Genomic DNA, 18835 nt, shown 5'->3' on the forward strand with positions numbered 1-18835 from the left:
CCTGAGAAATAAATTCAGCTGGGGAGCACACGCCTCCCCAGGCCGCTCTGCTGCTGTGTATGACAATTAGACTGCTTGCTAAATACTATGAGCAAAGCCCCAGACAGAGAAAAACACAAGACCTCCTGGCAAATTTAGCATGAGCGTTTGTTTATGGGACCAACTACAAAACTGGCCTGGCTATGTGTTGCCTGCAGAGTGAAGAGCACGCTGGTATTTTCAGTGTAGTTCTTTTTTGCTTCCAGTTACCAAACCCTAACGAACAAAAGTTAAAACAACATTTTAGTGAAGATTAACCAGATTTGTTGAAGATTTGTTGCATGGCTGGAAATGGAAATGTCTAAACATGTGGCGTTTGGTGACAGTGACCCCAATTGTCTCATTATTTCCTTGATCACCCTATCGGGCATGGTGTAAAAAGTGGTCTCAAGGGGGGAAATGGGGAAATAAAGGGCCACGGATTTTGCATCAAATGAGGCTGATACCCCAAGAACCCTGCTTTCATTCCTGGCTGAGGTGCATGGAGAACTTTTCCTTATTTGAGTTCCCCTGGCGTTATGTTAAATACATGAAAAGTACTTCCCAAACTAACTCAGTGACTGTGCTGAGCAGCAGACTAAGCATGTGGCATTCTCAGCTCAGCTAAGATCTGTGCCAGCAAATGCATGGTATGAAAAGAGGTAGGACACCTGACCTTTTCTAAGTGGGCTTTCCCATCTGGAAAATGAAGGCAGTGAACCTGGTGAGATACACACACACACACACACACACACGATTTCTTGTAAAGTATATATATATTATATATATAATATATAATATATTATATGTTATATATTATATATTATATGTTATATGTTATATATATAAATACATATATATTTATAATAATGTGTATTTATAATAATGTATAATATATTTATAATATAATAATAATTTATATATATATATATATATATGGTTATACAAAATCTCATGAGCATGTGTAGCTCTACACCTGCCCCATCTGTATATCTCTCTATATGTAATAATGTCTCAGTTATCATATATTATTCTATAGTGTACCTTTACTTCCCCCCTCTCAAGGAATGTCTAGAAAAAGGAAACAATGAAATATATATATCTTTTCCTCATGATTTTGATGTTTGTATTTCCTAAAAAACTAACCCCAGTTCACATGTAGACCTTGTTTATGTTTGCAGCTGAAATAATGCAATGTAGAGAGAGGATAAACAATTTAATGAAAGTAAAACAAATTCAATTAGACCACAGGATGTGCACTAAGTTTCTGGAGGTTGAAAGCTTTCACCTACATGGCTTATAATCCATTGCCCACATTCCACCCATCAAAATCTTACTTAAAATATCTCTGCCACATACCCCCCTTGAATGTTCTACGTAGAAATACTCTTTGTCTGAATTCCTGTTGTATTTTATGTCTTTAAAGGGCACTTAACACTTGCTGCTTATGATAATGCAGCTCTTTGTATCCCGAGCAGGAAGAGCACAGTAGTGGGGGCTGACACAGGCTGACTTCTTGGGTTTGCCTCTTATTACCAGCCAGATGTTGGGGCTATTGTTGACCTCTTCCTACTTCAGGTTTTTTTGTTTTGTTTTGGTTTGTTTTTTTGGTCACTGGGAATAATAAATGGTACTCACTTCACAGGGTTGTCGTAAGGAGTAAATCATGATTTCTTGTAAAGTGTTTAGCACTCAATTAAACACTAGTTATTGTTAACTTATTTGTCAAACTCTAAGTTCTTCAAGTGTGCAACTATGCCTTATTTATCTTGCAACCCCTACAGTGCTTGGTACGTTGTAGGTGCACAAGCCAATACTGGTAGAGCGATAGAAATACTGTCAAGGGGAAATATACAGCAGAACAATCACTGCTTATTTTAAATGACAGATATTTTGAGTTCTCATTTTGCTACATTTTGAAAAGCTGAAGAGCTTTAAGCCTGTGTTTTGGCTCCCTATGAAGCATCTTAAAGGTATAGTGGAACAAAGAATATAGAGGGAGCCACTTTTCCACAGTGAGCATGACAGACAACATCCAACATGAAACAGCTGTTGAATGAGCTATTGTGTGACCCAGCTCCATCCACCTTCCAGCTCCCAAGGACCCCAGGAGAGCGGAGCTGGATTTTGTGGGTGGCCAGGACCATAAGGAAGGGAAAATGAATTATTCCAGCTCTACTGAATTGTACATACGGTAGAAATATAAAAGTATGACATTTTCGAGAGTCCCATTATACTAGGGTGTTTGGTTATGGCTAAGAATTGGGGATAAATTTTGTCTCTTTTGTCATTCACTAACTCCAAGTAGGGAAGATAATTTTGTTTCTGATTTCAGCTACTATCAAATGTAAGCATCAAATCTGCTACATTGGTTTCATAATTATTATACACATTCTTTATGTATGATTGGACAGTATGATTCTCCATAACATGTTCTTAACCAGCCTCTTCCCTTAGGTTTCCTGACTTGACTCTTTCCTCTTGTCTTAGATGAAGCCGAGGATAGCCAACAGATTGAGTGGGCAAGAGAAAACGCGGCTATGCTGGCTGCTTACCCAGAGGTCAGTAATGATATATATATACTTGAGGGAGGAAGGTTCTGAACTCGTACATTACATGGATAGGCTGACTACTGACAAATGTTTTCTTCCTCCCTCCTTCTCTCCCCCATCCTTCCCCCAGCCCCTCCTTCTCTCCCTCCTTCTCTCCTTCTCTCCCTCTTTCCCTCTCTCCTTCCCTCTCTCACTCTCTCTGCTTTCTTCCTTTCCCTTTCCTTCTTCCCTTCCCTTCCCCTGTGCCTATGCCTGGCCCTTTCCATTCTTTCATTTCCTTTCTTCCCTTCCCCTTCTTTTCCTTCCTTCTTCCTTTCCTCCCTCCTTTCCACTACAAAAGCTATATTTGCTCATTGTAAAAAAACAACATTGACAAGTGTTCAAAGGTATAAGTGGAACATATCAGTTCTTATCCTACCTCCCTCACCTCAGGTTTCACTGCCTAGAAGTTACAACTAATACTTATTCACCTGTGTCTGTTCAGGTATTTTATAAGCATATACATATATTCTTTCAAATTTTTATAAACATAAATGTAATCAAAACCACACACTTGTACTGTTTTACAACGGACTTTTTAACTTAAGAAAAAAAATATACCTTTGGATATCTTTGCATATGAGCCCAAACAGAGCTAGTCCATTATTCATAGTAACTTCAGAGTATTTCACTATATGTTTACAACATAATTTGTCAATTATTCCTGAATCTTTGAGTTATTTCCATTTTATTACCGTAAACAATACTGCAATAAATATCAATAGAATAAATTCTTAGAAGTAAAAATACATGGCCAAAGGGTATGCACATTCAACATTTAATAGGGGCAAATTGTCTTTCAAATAAGGTTGCCCATATTTGTACACACACTAGTGAGTATTTCTATATACACTTACTGACAGTAGATATTTGTAAACTTTTTTTTTTTTTGCTGATAGGTTAAAAACATTTCATTGTCTTCATTTTCATTTCTTTACTTTCTAGTGAGGCTGAGTATTTGTACTTTCTTCATGTGATCTTCCTGTTCATATATTTTGCCCTTTTTCTTATAGAATTTTTCTTTTGGATTTGTGGATGCCCTTTGCTTATTATAGAAATTAGCCCTTTGTTATTGTCACAACTATTAGCTTTGCTTTACCATTTGTTTTTTGAACTAGTATTTTCTAATGGGGTTTCTTTCTTTTTTTTTTTTTTTTAAATATTTTTTTCCAACGTTTATTTATTTTTGGGACAGAGAGAGCCAGAGCATGAACAGGGGAGGGGCAGAGAGAGAGAGGGAGACACAGAATCGGAAACAGGCTCCAGGCTCTGAGCCATCAGCCCAGAGCCCGACGCAGGGCTCGAACCCACGGACCGCGAGATCGTGACCTGGCTGATGCTCAACCGACTGCGCCACCCAGGCGCCCCTCTAATGGGGTTTCTAAACATTGAATTTGTTTTCTACAGTGACATAGCTTATGTGAATGGAAAAGTCATAATAACTCTGAGTTTGGTTTATAAGAAGAAGGGAAAAGATACTAGGCAAGACAGAAACAGGGGAAAATAACTGTGCCATGTATGGAGTATCCAGAGAGGAAAGGTGAGGTTTGTTTTCAAAGCACTTGCCTGTGGTTTCATTAAATTTGTAAGGCATTAGATCTTCCTAGCTTTATTCCTTTAGCAAGACAGAAGATAAATTCCAACTGTCTATACATCTACCTTTGTGGTTTTACTGAAAAACACAAGCTAAAAAAAAAAAAAGAAAAAAGAAACCAACTAGGGTTAGATGAAGAAGGACACATGTATCCCAGTCTCTAAAGTGACCCAATTCACCATTTATTAAGAGAAGCTCCACAAATTAATCTTTTTATAACTGTCAGTGTCAGCAAATACTCTCAATTTTATATTTACTGCCATTCAAAACATTTTAAGAGCTCTTCAGTTATGTTTTGACAAGTTATTGGTTGTCACTTAGGGGTTATTAAAATGTAGGAATGTCATATTGTATAATTGGCATAAGAGGGCTTTAAATCCATAAGAAACTCATCTGCTCATCAGGTCTCCTCAAATATTTCCTCAACAGAGTTAGGAGATACTCTTATTCCCAAAGATAGCTAGCTCCCTCACCCTTTTCTCCCAACAGGACTGAAGTCCTGTTATAATGTATGGAGTTGAGAGGCTGCCCAATCCCCATCTTCCTGCTTATTGCCAAGAATATAGTCATGTGTAGGTCACATGAGAATTATTTTCCAGGGTTTATCTTTGAAACATTCATATCAAGAGTGCAGCGTCATAGAAACACAGAATCTTTTTAATTTATTTTTAATATTTTGGGATTTAAAATGTTACCAAATGATGTACAACAAAATATGTGGCTCCATCAAGGATCCATTATGGCATACACATGCAATATGAATAGCACAGCATAGGCAATTACTTTGAGGCTTAGGGGATCTGCTTGAGTTAGTTAACTTAAGGTAACTAAATGAGAATGGTCTAAAATAATCTCTATAATTTGAAACATCTCATCTCAATCCAATTTCAAGTGGAAATTACAATTTCCAGAGCCAGTGCAAGACCCTTCAACCACCTATCACTAAAAAACTCACAGGTAAAGAGTGAAAGAACATGGTACAAAGCATATGCTACAGGAGCTATTTATGGACAAGCCTTTCCAGTGAACATATTGGAACCTAGAGGCAATCTTTTTTATGAATGGCAGATATGTTCTATCTCATGTGACTGCTCTGGCCATTTCTTAACAACAATCTGGAATGCTAAGCTGAAAAGATATGACAAAAACTGTTATTTGTACCCTGATATCTATTCTTCCTTTCCCTCATAGTGATGGGATTTGAGCTAGCTATGTAATTGTACAAGATAAAGACTAAATCCCTTTTCTCTAGGTGTAAGCATGTGACCAAATATTGGTACACGGTATGTAATCCAAGATGGTGTGTATGAATTCCTCAATGTGACTTTAAAGGGAAAGGGTATGAGTTTCCCTTACTCCTTTTTCCTGTTTTTTTTCTGGCTAGAATGTAGATGTGATGGCAAACTCCCACGGGCCATGAACACAGGGATAGAAAGAGCAAAAGAAATAAGGGATCTGAGTCCTTAACACTGTGAGGCCACTACATTAAATCTGGACTCCTGCTCAGAGTATCGTATATAGAAGGAATAAACTCCGGCCTCATTTAGGCACCCATTGTTTTGGGCCATTGTTACAGCAGCAGAACCTGTGCCCTAGTGAATTCAAAATAGTTCCGAGCTGAATCAAGACTCAATAGGAAAAGTGTCATGCTAGGTTTGCAATGCCAGCTATGAGCAAGGGACCCGATGGTCTCCTGCCAACTCTAACTTCTTACTGTGTACATAGCTAACCTACTCCAAAATAGAAAACTCTCAAAAAAACCTTCTCATGTCACTCATAGGCCATATGCCTGTCTTTCTCTCTGTGCTATTGTTGACCACTTCAGGCTTAGCCTTTCTCTATTTGGCATAAATACAAAGAAATGAGACTGACTTAATCATAATAAGAATAAAATAATATGTGTAGTATTTAGGATATACCATTTATTTATATATAAATGACCTCAATCCTTTAATACAACCCCCTGAAATACTATGTGCTTATTTCAGTCATGCTGCCATTGCTAAAATATTTTTGGATTTTTTTTTGAAGCTGTAAATTCACACATTTCTTATAATAATAGGATGGGATCAAATCACTTAAACATCTTTCATGTGAAACCAGCAAGTCTTCACTGAGCACTTATTATGCATAACATTGTTAGTTTTAGTGTCAGAGAGGCTGGTAATCAATTTTAGGGATGTCAAAGGTACTCTTTAGATAATCTATGTTAAATTTCCAGGGTAAGATGGCTTCATAATTTAACATAGAAAAATAATACATATAAGGGGTCTACTACAGTCCAGGGAATGGGAAATAAATACTAGAAATGGAAGGTGAATTCTTTAAAAGCTCTGCTTCATGGGATTCTATATCACCAATCTATTCATTCACTCAAGATTTATATTACTGCCCCGCTCCCTTGCTTCCCCCCAAATTTGCAGTAATTTATAAATTAAAAATGAGATTTCTCTTTTTATTTAATTTCAAACTCTTTATTCTCCTAGCACCTTGGTTTATTAAAATATTCTCTGGGTAATGCATCTGGTGAGGAGGCTCTCCAGGGGCCCATGGGTAAATCAACATTTCTGCCTCTGTCCCCACATCAGCTAATAACTGTGGACTGTAGGGTTTCTCTGAGTATCAGGGACCCTGACAGGAGAGCTCCCAGCATTAAGCAAGTTTCTGGAGTCACCATGCCTGAAACATATAAAGCTGTGGTGCTCAGAGCGGGTGCTGCTGAATTAAAAATACTGATACGATTTACTTCATGAGTCAGTTCTGCCTGTTAAGTCGGTATGTCTCTTCAAATGAAAAACAGCTTCCTTGTAACCATTGTGGCAGAAAGGTCAACTCAAATCCATTTTCAAATATGCCGAGAGCTCAAACTTAGATAATGACTTTGGTCCTCACCCAGGAGAGAACAGATTCAGAGCAAATGAAGTCAGATATAAGGAAGAACTTCCCAATGGCACATGATGTTAGGATGTGAAGCGTGTGCTAGGGCTGACATCCAGCCTATTCTGTTGCTTTGGGAAACCAAAGTCTTCGCAGGTTGTCAAGATTTTAAATCTCACTGCTGTCTCACTATTGTGGCTTCTTCTCTACTTGTTAGACTAGAACAGAATACCTGGGCAGGGTGGGGCCTTGACAAATCAGGTGTAGGCTATTGGAAAGATTGGAAAAATTAAAAAAAAGAAAACTCAAGGAAACACATTTGGGTTAGTGTTTCATAAGTCAACTGATTGACAATTATGAAATTGACATTTCATAAGTCAAGGGATTGAAGACCTGCCAGGCAGATCTTCATGTGAAACTGCTCTGTACAAGGTAGAATATGAACATTCCTGCCTCCTTTCTCATGCCATTCAGGAGGGCCAGAAATTTTGTTAACCCCAAAGTCCCCTGATATTTTTAAATGACTCCTAGGGGACCAGTGTCACCCTAGTAGCCAACTGCTATAGTCATGTCTAAGAATTATCACCAAAAATGGTGGTAAAGGAAGTAGGCTATAAACGATGCAGTCATGAGTACTTTTTTCTGATTATGGAAATTTCACAGAAACAAAATGCTTTAAATTAGTGTGTGTCATGTCATGGAGATGAGCTATTTAAAATAAAATCTCTTGGAACCAATCGGACTTCACCAGTATTGACTCAATCTGTGCATTAGTATGTTTATGTGGCTCATGTATCGTATAACTCAGTGGAAAGGGGATATATTTGCTTCCACAATAAAGCATAATTTATTAGGGGTGACATCCTTGTACCATTGGGAGACACTATTATTATTGTTTTTGTTAGTTTGGGTGAGTAAGCCTCCAATCGTATATGGATAGGTGTGTTGGCTTAGGGACTGCATAAAAAAAACATACATCTTTCTTAGAGAATTCTAAACAGCAATATCCTCAAATACCAAATGTGATTATGTTTTATGAATTCTGCCATCATTTCTGCTACTTGTGTACTTAGAAATACCAAGCCCAATTTAATCTGCTGCTTTAGAGGAAGTACTCTTGGTATCTTCATCAGATGAGGCTACACTCAAATGTCAGTCATTACTCTGGGGCAAAGAAAATGTGGACAAATTCTCTTTCAAGCAAATGCTGACAGTAGCAAAAGTACTGGTTATGAAAATCTAAACCAACCCAGACACTCCCATTAATTAGTATCGCAAAAAATAAATGTGTCTATAATGACTCCCATGGGGACATAATCCCTTAGGCTGGATTTAGTCTGACATAGATTTCACTTTAGAGTATGGAGATGACAAAGGCAGAAATTTCTAGCCTCATAATGAAATTTCCTACAACCTAAATTGATGTTCACAATGTAAGTAGATATGCAGTCTGAACAAAACTTTGCATTTAGGCAAACTTAAAATAAAATTCAAACAGCAAAAGAGTAGCATTTTCATCAAATAGAGCCCAAAGATAACTAGATTTCTGTCCTCTTCTTTCAATCCCCTTTTTGAATAAAATGGTAACTTACAAGAAGAAAATTTAAAGTGTAAGATATATTCTGGGCCAATTCACATTTAGCGCAAGTTCTAACACCTCCACCAAATACAGTATTCAACAATCCTAACTGACATTCACCATGATTGTTCCAAGACACTGGAATAGCTCGATGTCTAAAGAAAGATTACATTTTCTCCATCCTGCTCTGTTTATTCAGGCAGGAGGAACAAGTAGGGTGCAGAATATATTCTCAACAATATAGAAAAAAAATTTTCTGGCTATTGCTGCAACGGTCAAGATTTTAAAATCAATTACTCTTTAACAAATAATGTTGAATACAGGCTTGATGATATGTTCCAGAACATAATCTGGAACCTCATTTTTCTTTCTGGATCTTTTCAGCAACTACAGAGATACAATGGCTTCTTCTTAACAAGCAGAGTCAGGCTTGATGTGTGGTAAAAACATTGTGATCAACAATACCCTTGATTCTGACAGGCTTCAAATGAGAACATCTAGTCTCAGGTTGGAATCCATCGCAGCCAGGCTCTCTAAGCATGGGACATGGTTTCCCTCTGCGGGACCGCTGTACCACCAGCAAGGTAAAAATGGAACAGTGTTTCTGAACTGCCACATGCCCAAATCCTTTCATATGTTGATTACTATGTTAACTCATTTAACCAGAGTTCACAGATAGAGAAACAAAGCCTAAGAGAAGTGCTTTCATATTGAACATTTATGGGTGACATGATATGCTGTTTGGACTTCCTCCAAAGTTATCCAGAGAAGGATGTAGGCGGGTATATAGAAAGAGATTCCAAGATTGGCCAGGGTTGATAAATGTAGAGGCTAGGTGATAGTTACGGAGGTTATCATAATATTCTCCATTTTTTTTTGTATGTGAATATTTGTAACAATAAAAATGTGTGCAAAAAATATGCTCAGGACTGTAAAGTCCCATTAGGCTGCTTATATGCTACTTTCTGGAGCAGGCCCTTGGTTGACTTTTAGCGAATACATATTTCCTGCACAGCTACTATGTTCCCAGCAATGTGCCAAGTTGCCTCCATGTACGTGACTATGTGGACAGCAATAAAATAAATATGAGTTAAGTGTTGATTATGTACCTTTGTTTATTGAAATAGTTCAAACTTAGTATATGTATTTGGAAATGTTAACCAAAGGTGTGGGTCACCTTTGATAATTCTCTTAGTCACTTCCTTGAACCTCAGTCTAATCTTTAGATGAATGATTTTATGTTCTTGTGGATCTCAGCCACAGCGTGGCTTTCATCCACAGACACTGATAACACTTCTGGGATACAGGTATACAGGATTACAGAGTACAGATGGCCTCACTCCCTTGCTCTCTCTCTCCCTCTTATTTGCCAGGCAAAATCCCAACAGGTGCCTAACCCAATTTTATGTCTGTTCCACTACTTGAGCTGAACATGGTTGCAAAGAAAACACACAGCCCTGGTGATTCATGCCTCTTGAAATTCACCACCACAAATGCTGAGTGGGACCATGGTACTGTGGGGTAAAGCCACATTTCCCTGGTCTAGTCACTCTCCCTGTCTCTACATTAACACAGTTCTTTCCTCTCCTTAATCTCCTCTATCTCCTCCCCTTCCACACTCCTTGCTGATCATCTCCTCTATGCGTTTCTTTATAAAGCAACTATCTGCAGAGAAAGTACCTGATCATCCCAGCAGAGAATGTTCTGTCCCACCCACCTCTGAGCCCATAATACTTTGCCTTCCCTCCTGCTTGGAAGGGATGGATGAAACTGTCCTTGTCCTAAGGCCGAGCTCTTTATTTGTGCATTGAATCTCATTGCCTCCTTCTCTCATAGGGACTCTGTCTCAATTCCCTAGAGATGGGTCCTTAAGTCCCTTGGTTTTCTGCAAAAGCTTACTCCTTCGGGGCTCTCACTAGTTGCCTTGTTTTAAGAATACATGTGTCTACTCCTTGCCCTGAATGCTCATTTCATTAGCAAGTCCTCTTCAATTCTGCCTTCACAGTATGTCTTAGGACTAATATTGTAGGATTTATATGAGGCACCTAAAACAGGCAAATTCATAAAGATATAAAGTGGAAGAGTAGTGACTAGGAGCGGGAGGGAGTGGGTAAAAGGGAGTTAGTGTTTGATGGGTACAGAATTTCAGTTTGCAAGGATGAAAATGTTCTGGGGATGGATAGTGGTGATGGTTACACACCATTGTATACGCACTTAATGCCATTGAACTGTATGCTTAAGAATGGTCCAAACGGTAAGTTTTACATTATGTATATTTCACATTAAAAAAAAGATCAGTTGAGAAAATATGTATACATATATTTGAATCCAACCACTTTGTACCACTTCTGTCGCTGCCATTCTATTTCAAACCACATTCAAACCACTGGGCATTTGTCCCACTTTAGCTCTCCCCAGAATGTTCTCCCCACAGTGGGCACCCTGACTTCATTCAGGTCTCTGCTTATAAGTCACCTCATCATAGAGGCCCTTCCTGACCACCTAATCTCCATCATCCTCCCAATGCGCACGTGTGCATGTGTGCAAACACGTGCTTAAAGGTCCACAGTCCTATACCTTCCTCTGCTCTCTCTTTAATTGTTCTTTTTACTACCAGACATCATATATTTATTTGTTTACTCATTTACTTATTACTCTGTTTGCCCCTCTTGACTTAAGCTCAGTGAACTGTCAACAGCTGCTTTCCTCGACCTTAGCCAGGACTGGTGTATAACAGGGGTCCAAGAAATACCTGTATCCTAAAAGGCAGGCTTGGGATTGTTAGGTTTGTTAGGCTTGGAGGCTTTGCATGGTAAATGTGAAGTTTATGAAATTGCAGATGGAAGAGTGTTCCGAAGCAGGTAACCACTCAGGTCCAAAAGGATTCTCTTCTAAAAACAAAGTCCTTCAGTTACGAGCAACAGTACTTCAGAAAGGACTGCTCACAGCAGGGGAGGGCAGGGGAGAGAAAAGGTAACAGGTGCCAGAGTGCAGAGAAAAATCTAAGATGCTGGTGTTTGTAATACACTATCATTAATAATTGGCATCTTGCTGAGAAAGGGTTTAAAGGTCTCCTGAGCAGGATTCACTTAATATTTAAGAAAATTACCTTCAGAAGATGACGTCATTTTAAATAAGAAACAGACTTGCTGAAAGGCTGTTGTGGTTTGCAGTCAGTCCTAAGTGATGAGGAAGATTGGCATTTTGATAAGAAAAACTCTGAGTGCGTTCAGACATCCCTGGTGTTATCCGAGGTGTAATGGGTGACAAGCCATATTATTGTGGTCTGGGGTCTAATTTTCATGAGACCAAGCTGGGGCCCAAAATGGTGTTTTAGATTTAACTTTTGAATAAAAAAATAAAAAAGTAAATGAGGTTTTTAAAATGGGCTTACAAAGTTTTATTTAAAAATATGTTTTTAATGTTTATTTTATTTCTGAGAGAGAGACAGAGACAGAGCATGAGTGGGGGAGGGGCAGAGAGAGAGTGAGACAGAATCTGAAGTAGGCTCCAGGCTACCACCAGAGCTCTATGCGGGGCTTGAACCTATGAACTGTGAGATCATAACCTGAGCTGAAGTCGGATGCTTAACCGACTGAGCCATCCAGGCGCCACAAAGTTTTATTTTTAATAGGAAGAACTACATTACTGCTAATTAGTATATAAAGAAAAAAAAACAACAGTGTTCACATTAGAAAGTCGAGTTGCTGTTCTCAAGTGTTGACCAGGCATGGACTGCATTAAAGCTTTGTATTCTTACTTCCACTCTTTCCTGTTATAACCCGGTCAACTTTCCCCCTTGTTAGTCCTGTTCTGGAGGCTTCTGTGTTCTCAGGGGGCACTTGGCTGCTAACTGAATCAAGGCCTCAAGCTCCTTCTCTCCTTCAGGGAGCACTGGGTCACTCCTTAAGCTCTAAACACTTTTCTGCTCCTTCTGTGCTTTGTGGTGTAAATGCAGTAAAAAGAGAAAAAGATTCATGAGTCGCTCACTTGGTGGGTGACCTGCAATCATGGTTTGCCTGGCACTTGGGGGACCCAGGGACATGGGGCTTTCAGTGGTAAATCTAAGACAGTCTCAGGCAGCTGAGATAAGCTGATCACTCTCACGACGAAGTTTAGGGACAGAGCTGCTGTAAAGCTAACTCGTGGTACATTTCACTACAGCTCATGGGCAAATTGCTGACCTAGAGCCTTTTTATTTCCTGTGACCTCAGAGATCTCCCCTGGGTGTCTTTAACTTCCTCTTCCCATTTATTTATTTTCACTGAATGAAAGCCTGTGGGTTTCTACGAATCCTCAAATACAGTTCCCAAAGAAGGGAGGAAAATTCTGTTTATAAATTATGATAATTCCAATAACCATCTGGCTCCCCCTGTCCCCCCACCTTGTTCCAGTTTACTGTCACTTAACCCACTTTGGGGTCTCATCCCCTACTGAAGACGTAATCCTGTGTGTGGACTTGAAGCCGTTCAGGAGTCTCTAGCCTGCTTCTCTGACCTTGTCCTCAGCTTGGTACCTGGGTACATGCTTCTCCCCTCCTTTGAATGGGCCCCTACTTGTCAATGTTTCTGTGTGCTGCTTCCTGCGTTGGTAATCCACCAAGGGTCCACGCTCTCTATAAATGGCACGAGGCACATGCAGAGGGTCCTGACTCCTCCAGCATCCCTGACATCATGACCAGCCTTGGCCTGCTGTTTGACTCCATGTTGCTGGGCCCTGCTCCTCATTGAGGCCAGGTCACGGTACAGGAGTCCCTCTGGGCCTCCCCGGCAGGGTCATCCACACATACAGCACCTCTGTGAGCTTTCGAGAAAGGTGCCCTTCTAGGCACATAAATTACAAAAAGGTGTTCCCTCTAGGATGACTAATTAGAAAAAAAGGTCTCCTTTCCTTGGGCAGCGTGTAAGGTGCAGAGCTTGGCAAACAGAGCCTTGGCTGGGTTTTAACTTCCCCTGGCATCCCCTTAGTTGAGTATGTACTTTATATAGCCGCATACCTAGCTCTCCTAACTACTGACTAACCGGCCTGGCTGCCACCAGGTCCTGGCACAATGACGTGCTTTGTCTGTCTGAACAGATTTTGCCTCATTGCTGAGCACTGAACCTGACTCTGAATTTGCTCTTTGTCTGTCATGCTCCCATCCTGCATCTTTCGGGCCACTCCCATCTAGGGGCTCATTCGTAACCTGATGGTGTATAAAAACTAATGCTTTAGCCTATCAACATCTAAACAGATACCCCTGATAAGACAACATTTGCCCTTCCTATCAACTATCCTAATACAATCCAGTTTTAGTATCACAAAACCTACTACCCATTGGTTATAGTGCTTTATTACATTTGGTCTCCACGGGTTTCTAGATTGATTCAAGTCTTTTCTATCCTTTTCTTTTTCCAAAAGATATTGATCTTGGGATAATGCTGCTTCCTCTTTCCAAAGACAGTTGGGGATTCTTAGATAGAAGACAGTTTCCTAATACAGTATGGACTTCAGGCCTACCCCAAGATGTACGATTCCAGACTCCTCTGTGAAAAAGATCAAAGTGTGAAACCTGGCTGCTTCAACAGGAGTAACACCTAAAAGGTGGAACCAGAAAAGAGAAGTATAAGAAAGAGAGAGGGTGAACATCCCAGTTCTGGGAGGAAGGTGGGTCTGGCAAAGAAAAGCCATCCTGGACAGATGCAGAGAAAAGAACGGAGAGGAGAACAGCCGTTTGGACAAGCTGAAACACTTCACACTGAGCTTTCGGAAACTTATCCAGCCAAAGAGACTCTTTTGCTATTTGGAACTGCAGGCTTTGAAAGTTGAAGCAATTAGATCCAAGTCTCCCTCGTGGGACCTACGATTACCCTGAAGCTTGAGCCTGCCCGGAATCCTCCTCCAGCGTTACTTTGTGGAAACAAACTGAACTTTATTTTGTGAGGAGGGATGGTAGATTATTTTCATACCTCTGTTACTTTTAAATGGAAGCCGCTTCACAACGTGGGGAGCACTGCTGTCTCCACGATGGTACCTTTCCATAGCTAACTGTGGGCACAATAACATGTGAATACTTAAGAGGTAGTTTTAGTGCAACCACCAGATATGTATTATGTGGTTCACATATGTATGCACATATATATAACTACATATACTTTTAAAGAGGAATAAATGCATACATCAAATTAAGATACCAAATGAAAGTTCATGAAGATGGTTACACAAGATACTTTTGTTTACAGAACATCAGTTGCCTTGAAATGCCTTTCTACAGGTATAGTGGAGATCAAAACCTGTGTGTATGTATATATACCTGTGTGGTGCGTGTGTGTATATATAAAATACTTTAGCCACCAAAAATAGCTTAATAAATAGAAACAACTTCTCTAGGGTGCCCTTTTTCCTTAAAGTACCATGTAAAGAATGTAGGACAAGTCTGGAAAGGGAAGTATATCAGCATGCATACACCCCAGAGCGGGTTGAGTTGTTCACGCTTGACAAACGTCCACTCATCCTGTGACCACACGTCTTATGCGTCTAGTCCTCTCCTCCAGACGACTTCCTCAGGTTCTAACCACTGGCCCAGCAGACACATAATGATCTGCGTTTGAAACTTGCTCAAGTGTTTATAACATTGCCACAAGGTGTACTTTGAGTTGCTCACTTTCAGCATGCTTCGTAGGAGGCGCGACAGTAGGAAGGGTAGCCTACTTACTTGTGTTTATCTTCTGCAGAGAAATATGCTTTTCCAGTTGTCTTCTTAGCTTCACCTCGGCTCCGTATTTGCCAGTGGTACCATTGTCAGCCAGAATGAAGTGAGAATGCATGCTGTTGAGCACAGTGAGCTTGCTCATGGGGTTGGACATGGTCTGATATGGCCGCACAACCTGCAGGGTTTCAAAAGGAAGAGGCGGAAGTCAGAGAACAAAAGGGCAAAATATGAAAAGGAGAACCAGACAGAGAGGAGACAGAGAGAGAAGGAAAAATCAGTTCTTTGGTACGGTGAAAATATTAGCACGGTGAGTAGAAGCAAGTGTTACAGTCAGTGTTCCCCAGTCCAAGCAAGATTATAAAGAATAATGTATGTATTTATATGCTGGATTTATACAGAACACAGAGTTTGTGCTCTCATTGGGCTCAAAAACTGCCATGTGAATGATGGTTTCATGTTGACGTCGATCTTTTGTCTGCTGATGAACCACAAATAATTTTAACATTTAGTAATTTTGGTTTTTTTCTTTCTCTTTTACACAATGTCCATATATTTTTTTAATGTTTATTTATTTATTTATTTTTTTGGGGAGAGAGAGAGAGAGAGAGGAAGAGAGTGAGAAGGGAAGGGACAGAGAGAGAGGAAGAGAGAGAATCCCAAGCAGGCTCTGTGTTATCAGCACAGAGCCTGACTGGGGACTTGAAGTCACAAATCATGAGATCATGACCTGAGCCAAAATCAGGAGTTGGACACTTAACCAACTGAGCCATCCAGGGGCCCCACATGACATCCATACTCTTAATAGGCACAGCAGAGCAACCATGGTTCTGGAGTATGGGAGGCAGGGCGGGGTTCTCTTTCTGTCAAGCCCATTCAGTAATCTGAAGGTCTGTTCAGTCAAAAATCAACACTGTTCTTATTAGACACCTTATCTAAGTGGAAACGTTGACTATCAAATACCTGTCTCATGAGATGGATATGCATCAAAGTGTTCATCTCTGTCTTTTTTTGTGGTTGCATTATTTTAATTTTGTGGCGAATTATATTACCTAAAACAGTCATTCTTAGGGTGGTCTTTCATATTTTTGATATAAAAAGAAGAGCAAAACCTATTGTGAGTTTTAGTTGCCAGATCTCGTTGCTTTACATACACCATCTATATTCCTTGCAACAATCCTGTGCAACGCTGTTCTGCTGACCTTGTAGATGGAGAAACAGCAATGGAGGTAAAATAGGTTCTTCAAGAGTGTATTACACACAAACCCAGAATTTACACCCAGGTCTGATTCCAAAATCTATGCTTACTATGTTTACTCCCCTTCCCCCCACTGCTTAGACACAATGGAAACAAGATGATGTTTTGGAAATCTCCTAAGATATTTAGGTAGAGACTTCGTTCACAACCATAAAATGGAACATTGGATGAGCGCACTATTGCACAGACCTAGTATAGTTATCCCTGTACTAAATCATCATAATTGACAGACTAGAAATAAATGCTACAGGGTGTTTATTTCCTGCCTTTGTGCGCTGTGTACATTAATTATGGAGTTGAGATGCTCTTGTTAATGTTTAGTGTGTAATAACTCACCATGAAAAGCTGTAGTAAGATTGAGTAGTTTGTTAAAGAAATTACAAAGTGATTTAGCAAGGGCAGTCTTTAATAGTAAAGATCTCATAAAAGTCATTTTTTAGATCTTGATGCTGATTTCAAAATCCATTTCTATCTGCCTGGCAAACAGAATCTACTCAATAAATAGTGAATGAATGAACAGGAAAACTTGAGACAGGCATGCTTTTGTTCAAAATTAGAAAAAAGAAAGAACCCTCTTTTCTGAATTGTTTGGGAATTGATCTAATCTAAATTTAAAATGTGTAATTTTAAGCTTTTGAAATATCCTTCATTCCTTTTAATATATGTCTTATTTGTTAATGTAGCATTAATATAACATAAATTCATAGCTTCATTTTAGTTGACTCTTAATGATAAAGGAAACTCATAACTTTTTGATTATTGTTTCCAGTAATGGATGGGACTTTTTTTTCCTGTAACCGAACAGCATTCAATTACTCCTTTGTCTACATGAGCGAATGAAAGTCCCCCAAATACAGAGAGAGTGGTGTGCTAACTCCATCCTGAGTTCTTCATCACTGGAAGAGTGGGTCGCTTGTGGTTGAAATTCCCATTTTGTTGTTACTCATTTTTGATCATAAAACATTCATTCTACAGCAGAGTGCAAGTTAATAAATATTAATGCTTTGTTGAAAGAGGCTTAGCAGATGGACTTTCTCCTATTCTTAAAGTGCCTCTGCATTGAACCTTTGGACAAAAGAAAACGCTGTAGTTACTGTTCTCTCTTTTCCAAGGCACCATGCCAAGAAGGAGGAAGACCCAAAGAATTTCCTTGAGAGGCAGGGGACAGCGGATTTTCTAGAGGTTAAACTATGCATGATAGTGAATCCCAGACACTTGTTCTAGGTGAGACATGAGAATACATTTTCTAATTCCTGGGAACTAATTAAGGACCATCAGTGAACAGCAAATTTTTGAATGAATAAAGTAGTGAAAATAATTCTGGGTCAACTGACATAACCACAATCTGAGAAGAGAACACCAATAAATCATCTAACTATACTCTCTATGTATGTTTCCTTCACTACAGGATTCTAAGGACAGTGATGCTTCAGTCTTCTGAGTTTTGACCTTCTTTCCTGGTGAAACATGGTGTACCAGCTCTTTGGAAATACTGTCCATTTGAACCAGTCATGGCTAGAGGGTCAAATTTCCAGCATCACTCATCAATTTTAACTTCTTTGTCTAACTGCTCTCCATTTCATTTGATCTGTATGAAGGTAAGTTAGAGGTGCACATATATCGGTAGAGATTTTGTTTGCTGTGTAACAGGGGATATACATCTGAAAAATAACTAAATGCCCTAATTTATTTTCCTGTCATCACTGGAGGAAGATCTGCTGAACCCTGGAAAACTTGGAACATATGAGCCATGGAAATCCGTTTGAGTCCCCTTCGTTCTGCCAAATGGCTGTGTGAATCTGAGGCACACGTTTTTAATCTGTGAAAGGGAAATGATAAAAACCACTTACCTCGTGGGGGTTAGATGAGATTTGAGGTGCAAAGTACCTGGCACCTTGCCTGGTTCCTGGCAGGCAATACATAAATGTGAATTCTTTCTCAAGCTCGGCTTTATTTTACCAACTATACTAGCGAACAAAATGACAGACAAATCACACCGTCTCTTGTTTTACGCAAGGGATTTAAATCAATCAATAGAAGTAAAGGAAAAAATTAGCAGTCAGTTGGCAAAACACACAAAGTGTTTTCTACTTTGTCACCTCTTCTCAGGCCACTTCAGAGGGTGATGCTCTGGAATTGTTTGTGGGTTAACTGCAAAGGTGGAAACGACTTCCCAAATACTTCAGAAGAGGAATGTGTCTTGGCCTAACTTGCCTACAAAATCCACTTA

At 39.6% G+C, this 18835-nt stretch overlaps 1 protein-coding gene across 11 annotated transcripts in view; it reads right to left on the reverse strand.

Moving 5' to 3' along the window:
- TRPM3 (transient receptor potential cation channel subfamily M member 3) overlaps positions 1-18835 on the reverse strand; it is an 805281-nt gene that overhangs the window by 209985 nt on the left and 576461 nt on the right. For all 11 annotated transcript variants that reach the window (XM_043565212.1, XM_043565210.1, XM_043565217.1 and 8 more), the window contains exon 6: positions 15354-15525. In XM_043565212.1, the coding sequence (XP_043421147.1) occupies positions 15354-15525 (172 nt within the window). The remainder of the gene's footprint in view (positions 1-15353; positions 15526-18835) is intronic.

The sequence above is a fragment of the Prionailurus bengalensis genome, chromosome D4 (genome assembly GCF_016509475.1).
Source record: "Prionailurus bengalensis isolate Pbe53 chromosome D4, Fcat_Pben_1.1_paternal_pri, whole genome shotgun sequence".
NCBI classification, from domain to species: domain Eukaryota; kingdom Metazoa; phylum Chordata; class Mammalia; order Carnivora; family Felidae; genus Prionailurus; species Prionailurus bengalensis.